Genomic DNA, 21,733 nt, shown 5'->3' on the forward strand with positions numbered 1-21,733 from the left:
TTGTTTAAAGTTTTGTGGTGTCTCAAAGATTCTTCTATTCCCCTTTTCTATAGTTTCCCACATTGCTGCTGTAGAGGCACACATTATGCTATTAGCATTTTTAAGTCCAATAATCGCAACTGAATGAGCCATAGTTTGAGTTCCGAGCTACCTGAAAATGTACGAATGTTCTTTCACTTGGTAATTTGATAATACTACAAAGTCTGCATTAGAAATCAGATGCAGCAACGTAGAAAAAAATTATTTTTCCTAAGTGCCTTACTCTTGAGGGAATCTGTATTGCACCCTTTATTAAGGACCACCGCTTGCACCTACGGGGAAAAATAACAGTTGCAAATTTTGGTCAGCAGCAGTATTTCAGAAGATACCTTTACAACCGAAGGAGTCAGAGGCTTTCTGATATCCAGGAGGGTCATATAATGGGGTTATTTGAGTTATTTGGGACATTGAAGAAGCCTTCAATGTACTCCAAGCTCCTCCAAGAAGCCTTCCCTGACTAAGCCTTCCTCTCCTCTTCTCCCACTCCCTTCAGGGCCACTCTTATGTGCTCCTTTATTCATCCTCCCTCCCATCCCCACAGCACACATATATAGCTGTAATTTATTTATTTATATTAATATCTGTCTCCCCCTCTAGTCTGTGAGCTTGTTGAGGGCAGGAATGTGTCTGTTATACTGTAGTCTCCCAAGCACCCAGTACAGTGCTTTGCACATAGTAAGTGCTCAATAAATACGATTGAAGGAATGGCTTCTTGTAGCTGGTGAGCAATGAAAATCATTCTAAATCCAGACCAAGTCCTAAGAATCCTGAGAGAACTCCTCAGAAGAGAGAATTGGTGGTCCATACTTATGCAATGTTGGTATGAGTGGAATGTAATGCATCTGTAATTCCTACAATCAGATTAATCTCCTTTTCTGAACACTATTCATTCATCACATCCCTAAGGTCTTAATCCACTCAGTCTTTAGGATAAAAGCATGGAGCTAGGATGTAACCTCTTTCTCTTCTGGTTTAAATATTTCAGTGGGCATTAACAACAGCTCCAAATTTAAATGCTTAGTAACTTTCTCACACCATCAAAAGCTGGTATCTTAACAGGGTTTTCTTTGATAACTTGGGACGGCCAATTGGAGTTAAATATGTTGTTCTCAACAGTTGGGTCACAGTTGAGAAGGTCTTTGTAATGTTCTCCCAGTAGGCAAGAATGGCTCTCTTTCCTTTGACTCAAGTATTTGCCCAACCTTAAGGTGGTTGGCCCTTGAATACTTGGCCTATAAAAGGTCTTTGTACTAATGAATTAATCAATCAATGGTATTTCTTGGGTGCTTACTGTGTGAAGAGCCCTGTACAAAGTGGTTGGGAATGTACAATACAACAGAGTTAATAAATGCAATCCTTCCCCACAAAGAGGGAAGCAGTGTGACCTAGTGGAAAAAGTGCAGGCCTGGGGGTCACAGGAACTGGGTTCTAATCCTAGCTCTGCCACTGAACTGCTGTGAAACCTTGGGCAAGTCACAACTTCTCTATTCCTCAATTACTTCCTCTGTAAAATGAGGATTAAGACTGTGAGCCCCATGTGGAACCAGGACTGTGTCCAGCCTGAATAGCTTGAATCTACCCCAGAACTTTAGAACAGTGTCTGGCACATAGAAAGAGCATAGTAAACACCATTAAAAAAATTTTAAAAAGGGCTTACAGTGTACAGAGAAGACTGAAGATCAGCCCATCAATCAATCATATTTATTGAGCACTTACTATGTGCAGAGCACTGTACTAAGCGCTTGGGAGAGTACAGTACAACAGAATTAACAGACATGTTCCCTCCCCTGAAGGCACAGTACATACAAGGAATGGCAGAGACAGGGTGCATATCCTACACAACTCCTTCTTAATCTTCTGGGCCATATTCTTGGCTTGCTGATGACATGCTCGGGAATGACATCACTTTATCAATACCAAAAAGCTTCCACTTGTGGAAGATCACTTCTTGGCTAATCTGTGCCATTCTCACCTAACCATCCCAAGAGACTCTTCTCAGGAATGACTGGAGAGACTAAGACTTCATGGCACCTTAAATGCTTCCGCTGCTACTAGTTATGCCTGACCATCTTTCAACTAAACATTGATACAAGAATTTTAAGAATGTTCATTCTATGGCAACTACTGCTTTGAACCCAGTTTAACTGACACCTTGGGTTGGACATTAGTGTGATTTCCCCCTCAACCTCTATGCCACTTGTTCCTTAATTCTTCCAGATAAAAAAACAATTAACAATGACTTTGCTCCCTAATACTAAAAATGGAGCTATATTCTGGTTGCATTTCAACCTCAGCCTAGCTTCTAGCCTCCTCAAACTCCATCAGTCCACACCCCGAAGCCTAGCAACATTCTGTGGGGTCCTTTCAGTTCCTCCCAGTCTTGTAGTCCCTCTTTACCCTCCCTACCCCAAGCTCTAACCACCCCAGCCCTGTGGAGGCTCAGTGAAGAAAACACAGCAGTAGTATCCCTTAGTCTAATTTAGCCCTCAAAGAGAGAGGCAAAGCCACCAACAAACACCAGCACCGCCACTATAGACTCCATCCATCTACTTGTTTTGTTTTGTTGTCTGTCTCCCCCTTCTAGTTCTCATCTCCAACCAGTAGGCCCCCGGGGCATCTAGCCTATGGCTAGACCAGACCCACCAAACTCCCTAACCTAAATTGATCAACATTCTCTGATCAATAGGAATTTAAGAATCTGGACCCACAAACCCTAAATTTCATCTTGGCCCTCACCAATTAGTGCATGTGAAAAGAGAATGAAGGAAGGGGGTGGGTGTGGAGGGAGAGAAGGGGAGGAGACCCTCCCTCTCAAACTCTTGCCAACTTTGTCACTGGTTTTCAACAGCTTAATTCCTAAATTGTGATAGATATTTGTGTTCCCAGTTACCGCTGGCTCAATGTATTATTACAACAAATACAAGCAGATAAAGAATCCCATTTTGCAAAGGAAATGGGAAGAAATCAAAGTAAATCAGAAACCCTAGATTCGAAAACTCAATTCTGAAAGAGAGACTCAAATGCAGTAGCTTCTTCAGAATTCAAAGCAGAATGAAGGAGACTACAGTTTAAAACAGCAAAACCTTTAAACAAGTGCTCCTACCCAGCTTAGAACAGTGCTCCAATGCTTAGAATAGTGCTTGGCACATAGTAAGCACTTAAATACCATTATTATTATTCATAGTCACATGTAGTTCCATGAAGACTTCAAGGCTCTCCCTCCCTCCCTCCCTCCCTCCCTCCCTCCCTCCCCAAATACAAAGGTATAATGGTCATGCTGAGAAGAGTCTATGTCAGTGAAAGGGATTTAGTCTGGCAGGCAGAGTCAGAATGATGTGATAATGATGTTACTGGGGGAGGTGATGAGACATCAAAGCAATCAAAAGGAAGGAGCCAAGGCAAGGACCAACTGCAGCCTGGCTGTGCTCCAAGCAATCTGGGGATAAAAACACATAAGTAATTCTGCCATTTAGGACTATAGATCCCAGAAAGCTTTATCTGTAAATTATTTATGTGAATATGTCTCCTCCCCTTCCCCCAGTCTACCAATAAGCACTCAACTAATACGACTCATTGATTGATTGAGGGCTATATTTATATATATCCCAGAGAGCTTTGCTCCCTCCAACAGACTCCATATCCCGCTTGGCAAGTACCTGGGAGAGCGGCTAACCCCGGATTTAGGGAGAGAGAACAAGGAAAGTGCCTATTTAAAGAGCCTGGAGGCTTCACTCATGAATAAGAAACAATAACATTCATATAGAAACAGACAGGTTGGGGGCCTCAGTGGGGGAGGGGTCCTCCAGCATCAGCCAGCAGCTTGAAACCCCTTCCTCATTCCAACTGTCTTGCTGAACTTTCTCATAAGTCCCAAGAGAATTCACAAATTCCCAGATAGGGGTACAGCTGCATTATACCCATGTGAAAAAATACCCAAACGTAGACCATCCCTCTGCTCCCAGCTATTCAGCTCTCCTCATGCTACAGAAAAAGTCCTTCTATCAGAGGGAGATCACCCATCACACCATTAATAAACAAGTGCAGGGAGGAGGATGAAATTTTCTGACCCCTGATCAATATTTACTTAGACTGAAAAAGTTAGTGATACCTTTACAGGAAATATCTGTTTGATCTTTTTGCAAGAGAATAGGGCTTGGATGGTGTGCGTATTTAAAAATAAATCAGTTCAACTTCTGGAGTCAGGCACTTAAGCACTGGAAAAGATCCAGTCAAACAGGCTGTGCTAGAACTTTCCCGGAAAGATAGGAGGGGAAAAAAAAATCCACCTCTGCCTACTGGCTGAAATCAAGATTGGTTGTGATCATTTACCTTCAGCCCCAGACAGGCTGTAAACATCACTATTTAGGGAAGCTACTGCAGATGGTTTAAATGCAACTAGTGATGGAGATAAATGCAACTACTCAGACCAACTGCATAAGGCTGGACTTCCTGGGACACAGGTCAAAAGGAGCCTAAACAGTCCATCACAAAGAATGGAGTCAACCTCAAACACAAAAGAGTTCTGCTTTGGGTAAGCCGAGCCCTGTAATGAAATCCTGTCAACATTCCACAATACCTGCTGTGGGGGAATTTGCATGATGAGATTTTTTGGGCAAGTTGAAAATCTGTTCCCCAGGGTCTGGCGGAGGAATTGCATCTTGGCCTTGTCGAGCCTCGACCGGATCGTACTCCTTCCCATCGTAGTTCGCGTCGTAGAATTTCTTAAACCACTGGATAAAGTCCAAGTTGTCCTGGAAGCGTCCTTTCACTAGCTTCTCCACAGGAATGACCTGCAAATTTCAATCACAAGTGATTCAGTAGTAATGTTGGCATGTGAATATATGGATCTTTGCAGTTCTTTTCCCAGTGATGGAGTTCATTACCTGCCAAGGCAGTACCAATATCACCACTTTGGGCATTTGTGATTATAGTTTTTTTCTCTTTATTGGGGCTTTTAAGAGACTGTACTTTACTATGAAGCTACTTGTAACTCTGCTTTATCCTCTGGGAGTAGTGCTCAATGAAAACCTAACAGCTGAGTCTCCAACTGAGGAGCAGCATGACTTGCTGGAAAGAGCATTGGCCTGAGAGTCCGAGGACCTGGGTTCTAAACCTTTCTCTGCCACATGCCTGCTGTGTGATCTTGGGCAAGCCACTTAACTTCTCTGTGTCTCAGTTACCTTATCTGTAAAATGGAGATTCAATACCTGTTCTCTCTCCAACTTCGATTGTTAGCCCTGTGTGAGACAGGAATGTGTCGGACAATCATCTAGTATCTTAGAGAAGATTTAGAGAGGAAGCTTGGCTCTATGGAAAGAGCACGAGCTTGGGAGTCAGAGGATGTGGGTTCTAAACCCAGCTCAGCCACTTGTCTGCTGTGTGACTTTGGGCAAGCCACAACCTCTCTGTGCCTGTTAACCCATCTGAAAATGGGGACTAAGACTGTGAGCCCCAGATGGGACAACCTGATTACCTGGTATCTCCCTCAGTGCTTAGAACAGTGCTTGGCACATAGTAAGCACTTAACAAATACCATAATTATTATTATCATCATCTTTCCCAGCACTTAGAACAGTGGTTGACACATAGTAAACACTTAACACATACAACAATTATTAATTATTTTTGAATAGCTGATTCACATGAGAAAACCTGACAATTGTTACAGAACCCTGCTACTTTTCAACTCCTGGCATAATTCATTCACTTGATCGTATTTATTGAGGACTCACTGTGTGCAGAGCACTGCACTAAACACTTGGGAAAGCACAATAATACAATACAGTAATAGAGGGAGACAGTCCCTGCCCACAACCAGCTCACAGTCTAGAGTAGGGGATTTCAGATGACGCTTCCCGAACCAGGCCATCCATCAAGAGGGATCTTACTGATCAAAGAGATCCTCTAATTGGGTGAAGCCAATATAAAATACGTCAAACTGTTGGGATATTTATTGGTAAATGGATTTTATTTTCAGAAGAAGCTGAAGAGAGAGGAGAAGATTGCAACTTCCTCTGCAATAACCTCAAACTTCCTCTTGCCTCTATGATGTCTCCAAGTGGATGTCCTGTGAGCCCGTTGTTGGGTAGGGATTGTCTCCATCTGTTGCCGAACTGTACTTTCCAAGAACTTAGTACAGTGCTCTGCACATAGTAAGTGTTCAATAAATATGACAATGAATGAATGTCCTCCTGCCTGCACCTTAAGCTCAATATGTCTAGGGCTGAACTTGCCTCCCAAATCTACTCCTCCACCTAATTTTCCCACCACAGGTGCCAACACCACCATCCTCCCTGACTCTGAACCCCACAACCTTGTCGTTGTTCTTGACGCCTCACTTTGGTTTAGTTCTCCCATTCAGTCTGTCATTAAATGTCAGGTTTCCTCCTCCATGTTTCCTTCTGGGCAGGGAACGGGTCTGCTAAGTATGTTGCACTGTACCCTCCCAAGCACACAGTACTGTGCTCAGAACATAAAAAGCACTGAATAAATATCAATGATTGATTGATCTCCATCCAAAAGCACAGTACTTGTCCAAGCCCTTGTCACATTCTGACCCAAATACTCTATCAGCCTTCTCACTTGTCTTCCTGTCTCTAGCCTATAATTCACTCTGAGGCCCAGGTCATTTTTTAATATAGCTCTGCACATGTCTCTTCACTGTTCAAAAACCTTAAATTATGGATCCATTCTTCTCTGCCTCAAGCAGAAACTCTCGACCACTGGCTTTAAGGAGCTCCATCAGCTCATTTTTTTCTCCCACTATCCCCTTCACTTCTCTCAAGCTAACCAACTCCCTGTGCTTCACTCTATTGCGTCTGACACTCTGCAACCTAACTTAACACAGCATCCATATTCAAATAGAAACTTTCACATCCACATACTTGGTGCTCACATTCCACATCCCATTGTTTTAAAAGATGACAGGGCTTCGCAGCTAAATCCTTTTACAACGCTTAGAAATTTCAACAACTGATGTGCCTATAAAATTTTAGAATCTGACACCGAATCAATACCAATTAAAAATGACGATATCAGGCTTTTGGCATGTTAATGAAAGGACATTTTAGAAATATAAAGCACCTGAAGCATTTCAGATTTTCCATTAAAAGAGTAATTTTCAGTGACCTGTTTTTTAAGATGTTCTTTAAATAGGTAAAACAAAACTCAAGTTAAGCTTAAGATGAAGACATGATAGGACAGAACAAAAAGGAGATCCCACCATCTCCTCTATGAAGTCTTTTTTAAACTAAGTGGAAAATCAAATATACACTTTTGGAATCTTAGACTTCAGGATTTGGCTCTTCATTCTCAGTCCACCAGAGACTGTACAAGAAATGTTAGTATGAATAATTTATCTTTTAATGTTTAAATAAATACACTGGATATGTGGTGAATGTCCTTGTGGATTTTACACTATAACTTGAAGATGACAAGACCTGCTTCTGTTTAATTAACCCAGGACTCAATATATCTGGAGGTGAAAATGCCCCTCTGAATATAAGAAAAGCAGAATGGATGCCTTCAGGGTGAGGAGCAGTTCTGAAACATTAGCAAGTGGAGGGTAAGCTCCTTGTGGTCAGGGAATGGTTCGACCAACTCTGTTACACTGTACTCTCCCAAGAGCTTAGTACAGTGCTCTGCACACAGTAAACACTCAATAAATACGATTAACTGATTGACAGAAAGCCAGAGATAACACACGCATACAGGTTTCACCCTTGCCATTCCTCCTCACTCTTCCCAGTAAAGAAGACCAGAGTCAGAGTTCTGGTAAGGAAGAGGATTGTGCAGTGGGAAAGTGCACCTGGGAAGGTTGGGGCAGTTTGTCAAGATTTTGGCAGAAAACATGCCCTCTAACTTAAACTAAAAATAAGCTTGCCCCTTCCCAATGCCTTTTAGTTCTATTTCTCAATGCCTCTTTCAGGGCCGCTCGTTTAGAGTGCTGCAGCTTCAAACTCCTGTCTCCCAAGCCATGTCTTTTCCTTCCACTTCTAACTCACCTGAAGGATGCCTGTTCTCATGAGTCACTCACGAGGTGCCCTTATCCCAAAACAAGATGGATAATACCCAAAGCACCTTGCCCTCTGGCTGCCAACAAAGCTAAACCACAACAACAGAAGCACTCATCAACACAAGAGCTATTTAAAGTGAAAGCTGTATGGGTGCCATCTTGCTTTATTAAAATTCATTCAATTGTAATTATTGAACACTTACTATGTACTTACACTGTACCTAGCAAAGTTTTTGACCGAGAGGGAGGAATAATGTCTCGGATGCCGAATACAACCCTAGACCTGAGGGGGAGGTGGTGGTAAGATAAATGCTAAATGAGCTATTTTTCAGCTGGCAATTGATTTTGGCACTTTCCTGATAAAGCAGCTCTTGAGAGTCGGCTGGCTATTTTAGAGGCGTTGAGTGTCCTACCTTGTCCACGTTCATTCTTTTAAATGACGCTTGCAGCAGTTTAAAATTGTGAATGTACTCGTGCTCCAGCTTGGCTTGAAATTTTACTTTCTTCAAACTGATGCATCCTGGAAACAGCATATCCATGAACTGGCAGTAGGCTGCTCCTGGAAAGGGAGAGAAAGTACTGCCGTTAATCTCGAGATGTCCAGCTGAGGCACGGTCACATGATTTGTCGGGACAGAATACAAGTAATGGCCATGACTAGAATTCAGAAACACCACAAACTGCTTGGCCCCTTTTCATCATCTCAGTTGAAATCACGTGGTGTTCTTCCTAGAATCTGGGTGCCCTAAGGATTGCTTAGGGACAATGAAAAGAAGACTGACTCAGGTAACTTGTGCCATTCTCTCAAGCTCCACAAATGCTCTAACAGGAAACCTGTTTCTCCCAGTGCCGGGTGGTAGGAGTAGAGATCTTGGGCAGCCTCTTCTGCCTCGCCGCCGTCTCGACACCCCGGAAGAAGCAGAGAAGCCGGCTTCTAGTCCACGTATACAGAGGGGTGAAATTCCCACTCAGCGCCTACCCGCTGCATTTCCATCCGATCACAGCAGCTCCCCGCTGCTCCAGTCCCAGCCGTCGCCAGCCCCCGTCCCCCTTGAACGCCACCCCCAAGTGCAGCCGACTAGAGCACCCTGTTCTTTATTTTTGGCTACGTGTAGGGTCTGGTTCTCGAAGGGAATCTAATAAATTGCAGGCAAGTTGATGGAAAAGCATACCCCACGACACATCCATGTTGGGGAACCGCATTACTGTTGGATCCCGGGGTATGCTTATAGTTCATCTTTCGGTTGTCAAATTCCTCAACCGGAAAGCTAGTCTATCACATGACTCCGGGTGGCATGAATTGCACAAGCTTGAAGTCTTCCAATTGGGTCATCGGTGCTACTAAAGTCCAAGATTGGGTTTCATTCCATTCTAGGGTAACAAGTTGGCTAAGTTACCATGAGGGGCAAAGCCCATGGCATCCTGCTGCGGGAGCTCACTGCGCTGCTGCTGAAGATTAAAGGGACTGGAAATGACGGGCATGTTCGCTACCCTCTCAGAACCTCAAAGCAACTGCTCTACTGCAAGTAAAGGCCCTTTTGTGTGTCTGTTCTGTTCATCTGGAATGGACACACAGAGTATGGCACCTTCAACTTTAGGCCTGCCAAGACTATTTTCTCACCACTGCCAAGCCTGCTTGTCCTCTAGACTATAAAATCCTTGTGGACAGGGAAATGTGTCTACTACCTCTGTTGTGTTGTACTCTTCCAAACGTTTAATTCAGAGTTCTGCACACAGTAAGCGCTCGATACATACTATCGATTTACTGAGAATTAAGATGATAGTGATCATCAGACCTAGAAAGGAGTCTCGTCCTCGTCTAGGATGGGGAGATTAAGGAATTTAGACTCCATTTTTCCAGCTGTTTTTCTATTTTTCCTTCAGCTCTGAGTTCATGTGGTGAATTTGCTAGCGGTAGACCAAGTTGGACCACTGAGCCTCCTCCTCCCCTCCCCAATCTTTCCTGCCAAGTGGGTGAGGGACTGGCAGCTTCACCACTGCCCTCCCCGCAAATCAGCCTCAGGGGCGTCAACCCCTGCAAGAGACACTCCCTTCTCTTGGTCCCGGAAGTGCCTGGTGTCTCTGTCCGAGATCAGGACCATCTAAGGATCCTCGGCTGAGACCTAGCATTTGTTTCAGCAGAGGATGATTGGACATTGGAGGGTACCATCCAAGTCAGAAATAGTTTTAGGGGAGCTGTCGCTCTCTTTTTTATAGTGTTTGTTAAGCACTTACAATGTGCCAGACACCGTACTAAGTGCTGGGGTAGATACAAGCTAATCAGGTTGGACACAGTCCATCTCCCACTTGGTGTTCACAGTCTTAATCTCCATTTTACAGGTGAGGTACCTAAGGCACAGAGAAGTTAAGTGACTTGCCCAAGTCACAGAGTAGACAAGTGGCAGAGCTAAGATTAGAACCCAGGTCCTCTGACTCCCAGGCCTGTGCTCTTACCACTGAGCCAATCTGCTTCCGACACAGTCCCAGAGGTCTGGCCAGTGTTGGGGTGGAGAAGGCACAAGCCTTGGCGTAGAGAGGGAAGTTCCAAAATGGGGACTGTGGGTGAGTGAGGGAGCAACAGGAGATTAATCTCTGAGTCTGAGCCTCATCTGAAGAGAACTAACGGTGGGCCCTTTGCACTCACAGACCAGCTTGAAGCACGGAGAGCCTTACTGTTGAGGTCCCGACCAGGGTGATCAGCAGGGGAGAGGCTGGGGGTCCAATTCTGATTGGACTTGGATTGGCCTTGGGATCTAGTCAGAACCTTGGGGCTCCTTTGGGTCAGGGATGAATAATAACAACAATAATTATGGTATTTGTTAAGCACTTACTATGTGCCAAGCAATGTTCTAAGTGCTGGGGTAGATACAGGGTAGTTAGGTTTTCCCACGTGGGGCTCACACTTCTAAACTCCATTTTCAGATGAGGTTCTGTCTTTCCCTGCTTCAGTTTATACTTCACTCTGCTGCCCAGATTATCTTTCTACAGAAACGTTCTGGGCACGTCACCCCCCACCTCAAAAATCTCCAGTGGTTGCCAATTGACCTATGCATGAAACAAAGAGTCCTCACTCTTGGCTTCAAAGCTCTCCATCACCTTGCCCCCTACCTCACCTCCCTTCTCCCCTCCTACAGCCAATCCCGTACACTCTGCTCCTCTGCCGCTAACTTCCTCCCTGGACCCCGTTCTCACCTGTCCCTGCGTCGACCCCTGGCCCACGTCCTACCTCTGGCCTGGAATGCCCTCCCTCCTCACATTTGCCAAACTAGCTCTCTTTTCTCCTTCAAAGCCCTACTGAGAGCTCACCTCCTCCAGGAGGCCTTCCCAGAATGAGCTCCCCTTTTCCTCTGCTCTTCCCCCCCTCCCCATCTCCCCTACTCCCTCCCTCTGCTCTACCCCCTTCCCCACGCCACTTGTGGATATTTGTACATATTTATTTTTCTATTTATTTTATTAATGATGTGCATATATCTATAATTCTATTTATTTATTTTGATGCTATTGATGCCTGTCCACTTGTTTTGTTGTCTGTCTCTCCCCCTTCTAGACTGTGAGCCTGTTGTGGGCAGGGATTGTCTCTATTGCTGAATTGCACTTTCCAAGCACTTAATACAGTGCTCTACAACAGTAAGCGCTCAATAAATATGATTGAATGAATGATTGAAGTGACTTGCTCAAGGACACACAGCAGAGAAGTGGTGGAGCCGGAATTAGAGCCCACGTTCTCTGACTTCCAAGCCCGTGCTCTTTCCACTAAGCCACACTGGGAAGGGCTGGTCTAGCTTGATTCAGCCTGGATTCAGCCTGGGGGCTGGGCAGTTTGCCCTCCAGAAGGGGAGGGAGAAAGACCTAGATTGGTTGGTCATTCAGAACCCTTCCTCCTCCTGCTCCTCTTCCTGTCTGGCTGCTGCTGCTGGTCTTCGAGAAAGCAAATTTCCCTTTCTCCAATCACTCCGCCCTCTGCCACCAGCAAAATCCATCCTGTCTTCTGGGATTTTCATTTAAGAGGGTAGTTTTTCCCTCTCATTGACATTTTTCTATTATATATAATGAATTATTGCCCGGGACTTGAACCTTTGGCAGGAGGTAGTCGGTTCTAAAGTTACTTGCTTTACTTTCCTTGTTCTGAGGGGAAGCAGGTTTCAGGAACAGTTTAGTCCCAGTGCCAGCTATTTCGCTGCCTCATCCCTTTTCTCCACTTTGCCCTGGAACGAACCCCATTACACAATAGTGAGAGGATTCCGGCGCTGTTTGAATTCTGGTTACAGTGCTATTGGAGGAATGCTGAAGGAATGCACACTATCACCACCACAGGGGGCTCCTGCTAACAGCAGCTTATCAAACAACAGATTTAAAGAAAACGTAACCCTGAACAATCGCTAGGAAAAGTCCAAAGAAAACGTGGAAGACGCAGACCAGCAGCTAGATGGATAGAAACCATGACAATAACGGAAGAGCCGTTCAGCAAGGTTATGGATTATGGCAGAAGATGGGACGTTCTGGAAAAAATATATCCATAGAGTCACTATGAATCAGAAATGACTTGACGGCACATAATGATAATGTCCCCGAATAAAACATGTCCACCAACTTTCTCCTACAACCCCCCTCAAGGAGCAGACAGAACAGAAGACGCCTTCTTACAATCCAGATTATCAGCCTGACATTTGCCCAGTTGTTGACCTCCAACCTGTCAACTTAATTTCCCTTCTTTTTCACACTGTGACATTTTTTCTCCCAAGATGCCAAAAAGAAAAAATCGCCCACCCACTAAGATACAAAGGTGGCAAAATGTTTAATGAGTGGTGCCCAAACCCCCGGGGAGGTATTTGGGAAACAATTCAGTAAGAGTGAACAACATCCAGTTTTATGAGCAAGAGTGCTTACAGCTACCAATCCCAACCCAATCTCTTACCTTTAAACTGATTCCTTAATGAGCCCTGGGAGAAAGGGGTGAGGTAATATTAAAGGAGGGGGTGGCCAAGCCCCTTCACGACCTCAATCAGTCCCAGGAATGAAGGGTAAAAGGTGGGAGAGGTAGTGGCCTATGGGCTTGCTTATGCTCTTCTCGACTCATCAGCATCGCCTAACTCTGACTACACTCAGACATCTACTTCTGAGGACCCAAGTGGAAAAATGAAGTGGGGAGGGGAATTGGCTCACTTTCTCTCTCCTACCAAATCAATTAATCGATTGTATTTACAGAGCACTTACAGTACTATGGGCAGGACAGTGTACTAAGTGCTTGGAGAGGGCAATACACTTGTCTCTGCCCTAAAGTTTACAGTCTAGTCGGGGGGGACAGACATTAAGATTTATAAGATAAATTATGGAAACAGAGAAGCAGCAAGGGCTAGTGGAGGGAGCACAAGCCTGGACTTGGGTTCTAATCCTGGCTCTGCCACTTGTCCTCTCTTTGACCTTGGGCCAGTCACTTCACTTCTCTGTGCCCCAGTTCCCTCATCTGTAAAATGGGGATTAAGAGTGTGAGCCCCATGTGGGACAGGGACTGTGCCCAACGTGATTTGCTTGTATCCACCCCAGTGCTTAGTACAGTGTCCAGAACACAGCAAGTGCTTTACAAATGCCACACTTATTATATAGGGGAAGCAGCAGAGTATAAGGACCTATACAAAAGTCCTGTGGGGCTGGAGTGGGGTGAATGTCAAAGTGGTTAAGAGGTACAACTCCAAGTGCAGGTGACAGAGAAAGGATGGTGAATCCTTGACCTTTGTAGAGGCAGACATATGGTGGAGAATGGGAATGGAATGAACTGGTGGGCCTGGACAGTGTGATGCCCAAGCCTATTCCCAGCCTATGAAACCTTTCAGAGAAATCACCCTAAAGGACTGAGCTCAATTCTCCCAGGAAAACCAATCCCCAGGCCTTAGATGGACAGATATCTTGATCTCCAATCTTATTCTACTTTCGATACACCCACAAACTCAACTGACTTCAGGTTGAGGAGTGTGGTTGGCAAATAATAACTACTGTAGTATTTGTTAAGTACTCGTTATGTACCAAGCACAGTAGTAAGCGCTGGGGTAGATACAAGTTAATCAGGTTGGGCATGGTTACCGTCCCACATAGGGCTCACAGTTTGAGGGGAAGGGAGAACAAGTATTTAATCCCTGCTTTATAGATGAGGAAAATAAGGTCCAGAGAAGTTAAGCAACCTGCCCAAGTCACACAGCATGCAAAATGGAAAGCAGGAGGAGAGGCTCTGAAACATCACAGGAATCAAATTTGGACTCTGTGGGTAGGAAATCTGGGGCAAATTTTAAACATTCTCAATTTTTTAAAATATTCCTTCATACACTTAAATTTGTACTCCCATATAGACTGTGCCCAATCCAAATTCCTTGTAATAATATCAATAGCATTTGTTAAGCACTTACTATGTGCCAGGTACAGGTGCTGGGGTGGATATAAGATAATCGGGTTGGATATAGTCCCTGTCCCACAGAGGGCTCACAGTCTTATTTCCATTTTACAGATGAGGGAACTGAGGCACAGAGAACTTAAGTGACTTGCCTAAGGTCGCACAGCAGACGAGTGGCAGTGCCGGGATTAGAACCCAGGTTTTTCTGACCCCTCCAGGCCCACACTCTATCAACTAGGCCACGTTGCTTCTCTACTTGGCCATGCTGCTTCCCCCCAGTGCTCAGTATACTGTTTGGCACATAGTAAGTGCTTAACAAATACCACTATTCAGCATTCAGAACAGTGCCTGGTACACAGTAAGCATTTAACAAATACCATAATTATTATCAAATCTAATTTACTCTGAAATTTTTACCCATTCAAAACCATGTACCTATTGCCTAGGGACACTGAATAAAATGAATTCAGAAATACACAAAAGCTCCCTGACAATTGCCCCAAGGAGCTATGTCTCTAAAATCTGGCCCAACAGAAATTCATTCATTCATTCATTCAATAGTATTTATTGAGCGCTTACTATGTGCAGAGCACTGTACTAAGCGCTTGGAATGTACAAGTCGGCAACAGATAGAGACAGTCCCTGCCCTTTGACGGGCTTACAGTCTAATCGGGGGAGACAGGCAGTCAAGAACAATGGCAATAAATAGAGTCAAGGGGAAGAACATCTCCTAAAAACAATGGCAAATAAATAGAATCAGGGTGATGTACATCTCATTAAACAAAATAAACAAAATTAATAGGGTGATGAAGATATATACAGTTGAGCGGATGAGTACAGTGCTGAGGGGGTGGGACGGGAGAGGGGGAGGAGGAGAGGGAAAGGGGGGAGAAGAGGATTTAGCTGCGGAGAGGTGAAGGGGAGGGTAGAGGGAGCAGAGGGAAAAAGGGGGGAGCTCAGTCTGGGAAGGCCTCTTGGAGGAGGTGAGCTTTAAGTAGGGATTTGAAGAGGGGAAGAGAATTAGATTGTCGGAGGTGAGGAGGGAGGGCATTCCAGGACCGCGGAAGGACGTGGCCCGGGGGTCGACAGTGGGATAGGTGAGACTGAGGGACGGTGAGGAGGTGGGCGGCAGAGGAGCGAGTATGCGGGGTGGGCAGTAGAAAGAGAGAAGGGAGGAGAGGTAGGAAGAGGCAAGGTAATGGAGAGCCTTGAAGCCTAGAGTGAGGAGTTTTTGTTTGGGGCAGAGGTTGATAGGCAACCACTGGAGGTGTTTAAGAAAGGGAGTGACATGCCCAGAGCGTTTCTGCAGGAAAATGAGCCGGGCAGCGGAGTGAAGAATGGACTGGAGCGGGACGAGAGAGGAGGAAGGGAGATCAGAGAGAAGGCTGACACAGTAGTCTAGCCGGGATATAACGAGAGCCCGTAGCAGTAAGGTAGCCGTTTGGGTGGAGAGGAAAGGGCGGATCTTGGCAATATTGTAAAGATGAGACTGGCAGGTCTTGGTAATGGATTGGATGTGTGGGGTGAACGAGAGAGACGAGTCAAAGATGACACCGAGGTTGCGGAAGACACCAAAAACTCTTTTGATTCTGTGCAGTGGAAATGAGTTCCACTTACCAGAATGCCCATCTGCTCAAATGTCACCACAGTCCATGGGGAAGAAACAAGAAACAAGATTTTTTTTTTAGATCAGTGGGTCCTAATCTGACATTAAAAAACCAAAAATGAACAACCCTCAAGTAATAACAAAACACCACTCGATGTGGAATGGGTGAATTGGGAAATGTTAGGAATCCCTCAAAATCATCGTCCATACCCTGACTTCCAGAAGGTACTACAGTGGAGACAGATGGTTGTCAAGACCTATTCTTGAAATTAAAGTGAGAGGGAAAGGGAGTTTACAATCCATTCCAATGCCTATCAACTCTTATTACTTGCAACCCACACACTGGCTGCCATAAGGCCATTTTCATGTGGTGATACTTCTGACTAAGTGCAATTTTGGCACGTGCTTTCGACCCTTATTAAATTCTGCAGGCACCGGGTAGGCAAGTTTACTGCTCTGGAAAACTTACATTTTGTATTTCCTAAAGTTTATGACATTTCCCCCGTAATAGTCCCCTGGAATGTAGCCTGTACATTGTTTTCTCAAGTTTTCAAGCTTGGCCTAGTGGAAAGAGCACAGGTCTGGGAGTCAGAGAACCTGGGTTCTAATTCCAGCTCTGCCAATTGCTTGCCTTGTGATCTTGGGCAAGTCACTTTAATTCTCTGTGCTGCTGTTTCCTCAACTATAAAATGGGACTTAAGAAAACCTGTTCTCCCTCCTCAGACTGTGAGCCTCATGTGGAACAGGGACTATGTTCAACCTGATTAATTTGTATCTATCCCAAAACAGTGTTAAAACAGTGTCTGACGCATAGAAAGTGCTAAACAAATACCATAATCATCATTAAAACAAAAAGGGAATATGGGCTTTTTACATGCCAGCAAATTCCAATGAAATACCAACCAGGACCAAGCCGGTTCCAAGTCAGGCCACCTAAGCATTTGGAACAACCAGGAAAGAGTCAATATTTGGGTTCTCACCACTTCCCCCTGCTAATTTCAGGTTCCACCTACAGGAACTCTTCTAACAAGGCTTGGGGCTGTTCATCCACGGGGAGCCAAACTACAATCCGACCACTAGTTTCTAACATCCTGTTGTGTATCAGAGCTGTGAACAGAATGTGGGAGCGCCAGTCGCCCCGAGTAACTTGCCCTGGTACTGGTTCCCCTGGCCCCATAGATGGCCCAGAGGGCATTGCCCAGGTCTGTATACAGCACCTAACTCCGCCAAGTGCACAAACCCTGGATTCTCCAAGCCACCACCCCGGCCTGACTACCGGCTTTCCTTTCACACACAAATCGGGGCAGAGAGGCAGCTCTGCCACGGGGCTGGCATGGGCGGCTTACAGCATGCTTCAGGAGCCAAGACTTTTCTCCTCTAATGCCTCAGCCAAACACTGGGGAAAGAGGAGATTGTGGGAGCGGAGTGAGGGTGGGGTGAAGGAGGAGAGGAGTGAAGGAGCAAAGTCCCTCTCTAGACTGTAAGCTCACTGTGGGCAGAGAACATGTCTACTGGATTGTTATATTGTATGCTCCCAAGTGCTCAATACAGTGCTCTGCATACAGTACGCACTCAGGAAATACGATTGATTGATGGAAGGAGGAAGACTGCAATCTTTCCCTAATAAGGCCATATTTATGCCCTATCTTGTATAGGAGAATGGAGCCAATATTTTAATGGACACAATCACTCACACACACTCACACACACACAAAAGGGACCAAATCCCCTATTAAAACCATATTTTTCAACCTTGAAGGGTAAGAAATAGAAAAGACAAATTCTTGGGTTTCCAAGGGATTACAAGTTCTTTGCCTGAGAAATATGAACTAAAATGCTAAAGGATGGAGGTGAAGAGCCACATCAAACCTTTCAAGATTTCACCAGTTGTCTTTGCCTTTGCCACTCTCTTCTCCTTGCCCTAATGATGGGAGACTAATATGCCCCAGAGAGCAGGCCACACCTGCTGGCTGGCATTTCAGTAATGCTCTCCTCTGAAGTCACCTCATCCTCAGCCAAGAGACACGCACCCTCAATGACATTTCACATTCTCTCTGACCCTCAACCCTGAAGGATTTCTTGATTCCCTGGAAGCCCCTCAAAGGGTCTAGCTCCCAATGCTTTACAGCTCCAGCAATCGAAGTTGCTACTGCCAACAGCCACATCAACGTAGGGGAAAAGTCGCTCAGTCCTACACTCTGAATAAATTAATCAAAGTCATTCCAAATCATGTCTGACCTCTTTGAAAGACCAAAGCTTCAGAGGAGAAGGGGTAAACATTCATAAAATCAACTCAAATGCTTTCTGCATCCCTGAATCAGTAATAGGCACAAATCCAAGTCTTACCATTATTATAAAAGGCAACCATTTAAAAAGGGCAGTTTTTGAAGGAAATAACTGTGTTTCCAAACAGCTCAAACATTAAAATGCAAAAAAACCCCACGAGATTTTCAACAAGCAAGCCCACAAATTAGAAAAATAATCGGCAGCATTTTTCCGGAAAGCCATCCTCGTACCGATGAAGCATGTTAGTGAGCGTCACTTGTCACAGGCTCTGAAGTTTGATCCGCTGCTTCTCCCGGGAGCTTCCTCCCTCTCTTTCCGTAAGTCACAAATATCAAACTGGGGAGCGGGAGTCCTGAGGGAATGCTGCTGCTCAGCCTAGATCAGCACCTGGAGTTCCCACCATCATAAGTCGTGGCAGACGGCTTCCAATCCCCCCACTCATTGTCATGCTAGAGGAGGCTCCTCTTATTCTTAATTCAAAAACAAAGTCTGGAGGCCTAAAAGTCTTTCGGTTAATTTCACATCAAGGGAAAGGAACCGTAATCAGCTGAAAGATTAGTCGCTCCAATAATGCTGGAAATAGAAGGCTTTGGAACAGGATAAGAAGGGCATTTACACACCCCAATAAAGTTGATTTAGAATACTGTCTCCCTTTCTACAAAACCTCACGTTAGCCATTGCTCTGGCACACTGATTTCTTTTTTGAGATTATGAGGTTGGATGATTGAACAGCCCTGCCAGATTGTAACTAGAATTACTGGCTGAGTGATCTCTGCTTCTGACCCAATTAGAATGGCAAGATTGTATAAACCCTTTTAAGAATTTCTCAAGACGGCTGCAAAGTGCTGACTCCAGATAAGAGAAAGCCATATTTCTTGTTCATGTGAGGCTGGCCAGCCGAGAAGAGCAGAGCCCCTTCAGGAAGTCCATTTGCTCATAATATATACCTCGACAAGAAATGCCATAATGAACCTTCCTGAGTGAAGTCACACCCAAAGGAAGTGCAGCTGGAGGCTAAAGTGGTCCGGCGTCAGTTTCTTTAACATGATTTGGCTTAATAAGCTACTTTTAATGGAAAAACATTGCCACCTCTTCAACCCGGGGGAGGAGGTTATGAATGCTTTATTCCAGCGGCCCTCCCTGGACAAAATTCCAAGATGGCTGGAATCCAGAAGCCTGGGGGGACAAGAGAAGACTTGAGACCAGAGTCCTGGAGGGTTAAGAGCCTCTCTGCCAGCTGGCCTTTTAATTCGATCCTTTTCATTAGGAGGTCACAATATACACAGGGGAATAGTACACTGGATTCAGGGAGCTTAGGTTTGATGAGGAGTGCTGCATTTGAAAGAGGAGGGAATTTAGGAAAGATTAGGACCTGCTGAGTGAAGGATCTCCTTAAAGTTTGACTGTTTAGAAGACTGCTGATCTCAGATGCATTCGATTTCACCATGAAATGTGAAAATGAGTCTCCTGGATTATGAGAAAATACCCTTCTTAAAATTGGAATGGCATCTGTAAATGCCTACTAATTTGGCCACTAACAATAGGTAATGGCCCCTTTTAAACAGCCTGGCCCAATCAGCAGAGGAGCGGACTCACAACTGGATGGGTTTCATGGTAACCGCTATTATAATAATAATGATGGTCTACTACTAATGATATATTATTCCCCTGTGACTCACGTGACCTCATGTTCTTTTTATAATGCTTTTATTTTTTCAAAACACTTGACATCAATAATATTCTATCCTGACAAAATCCCTGAAAGGCAGGAAGAGGAAGGTATCATTATTCTCACTTTACAGATGAGGAAACTGAGGCACCAAGAAGTTACATGACTCACTCCCAGTTACACCAGGGAATGGCAGAGCCAGGAACTGGAACTCAAATCTGAGTCTTGGAACTGTGCACCTTCTACTGAACCTCACTACCCCAGCAGAGTCCAGGTCAGTCCAGAGCATAGCAGCTTCTGGAGCAAAGATTATTTCAGCATTTGAAGGCGTCCCATGACTACTCAGATGAACCGAATATATCCTGGAAGGGCGGCAAATATACAAAAGACACTATTTTTATTTCTTCTATGGTTCTTAAGCCCCAATTCTTCCCTAAGTGAAACAAAAGCAAATCATTTCTGAAGTAGACCAAGGCAAAGTCTTGAGAAGCAGCGGGGCCTAGTGTTATGAGCCTGGTGTAATGAGCCTGGGAGTCAGAGAACCTGGGTTCTAATCTCATCTCTTCCACTTGTCTGCTGAGTAACCTTGGGAAAGTCACTTCTCTTTTCCTTAGTTACCTCATCTGTAAAATGGAGACTAAGGATGTGAGACCCAAGTGGTTCAGGGACTATGTCCAATCTGTTTAGCCAGAGCTCAGTTGAGTATCCGGCACATAGGAAACACAACAAATATCATTAAAAAAAAAAGCACTCACAAATGAAACCTTCCCTCAGACTGAGAATTGATGGAAAGGACAAAGTATGGTCTAGTGCAAAGAATGTGGATTTGGGAGTCAGAGAATCTGGGTCCTAATCCCCATTCTACCACAAGCCTGTTGTGTGATTTTAGGCCAGTCATTTAACTTCCCACATGCCTCAGTTTCCTCATTTGTAAAACGGTGAGCAAATACCTGTTCTCTTTTCTATTTAGACTCTCAGCCCTATGGGGGATGGGGACTGTGTCCAATTTAATTAACTTGTATCTCCCCCCAGCACTTAGAACAACACCCGACTCATAGTACATGCTTAACAGCAAGGGCTCGATAAATACTGTATTCACTCATAATTGTCCCCACCCTCACCCCCTTTGCATCATTTTGGTAACATCAAAGGGGTGAAGTCAGTAAGGACGTATAAAACCAACTAAGTCTAGCAAAATGAGAGGAGGAAAAAGAGAAGAAAAATGGAGAGAAAAGGGACGAGGGAGAAGAGGAAAAGGTGAGGTCCCGTGAACCTGCATCTCTCCTAAATGCTGCATACAATAGACACTCAATGAAATTGTCCCCCTCCCTTCTCCTCTTCCTCCCTGGAGTGCATATCAATCAATTAATGGTGTTTACTGTGTATAAGGCACTGTAGTAGGGGCTTGGGAAGGTAAAGAGTTGGAAGACACATTCCCTGCCCACATGGAGTTTACAGTCTACAGGGGGAGACACACTAAGATAAATTATGGATAGACACAAAAGTGCTGTGGTGGGGGGGTGTGAATAAATGGTACAAATGGTAATGATAATGGTATTTGATGATAACAATAATAACCTCAACGACAACAGTAGCATTTGTTAAGCATTTACTATGTGCTAAGCACTAGGATAAACTCCAGACAGACAGAAGGCTTCCAGGCCACGGGAGAGAACGGAGACTGAGCCAATCGTTTTGCTTTGTACCATTCAGACAATGCTTTTCTTCCCCTTGCACA

At 44.7% G+C, this 21,733-nt stretch overlaps 1 protein-coding gene across 3 annotated transcripts in view; it reads right to left on the reverse strand.

Moving 5' to 3' along the window:
- Positions 1 to 21,733, reverse strand: part of MAPRE2 (microtubule associated protein RP/EB family member 2) — a 122,073-nt gene that overhangs the window by 18,536 nt on the left and 81,804 nt on the right. For all 3 annotated transcript variants that reach the window (XM_007667463.4, XM_029068422.2, XM_001515564.5), the window contains 2 exons: positions 8,467 to 8,612; positions 4,616 to 4,829 (listed from right to left, as the gene is read on the reverse strand). In XM_007667463.4, coding sequence (XP_007665653.1) covers positions 4,616 to 4,829; positions 8,467 to 8,612 — 360 coding nt within the window. The remainder of the gene's footprint in view (positions 1 to 4,615; positions 4,830 to 8,466; positions 8,613 to 21,733) is intronic.

The sequence above is a fragment of the Ornithorhynchus anatinus genome, chromosome 7 (assembly GCF_004115215.2).
Source record: "Ornithorhynchus anatinus isolate Pmale09 chromosome 7, mOrnAna1.pri.v4, whole genome shotgun sequence".
NCBI classification, from domain to species: Eukaryota; Metazoa; Chordata; class Mammalia; order Monotremata; family Ornithorhynchidae; genus Ornithorhynchus; species Ornithorhynchus anatinus.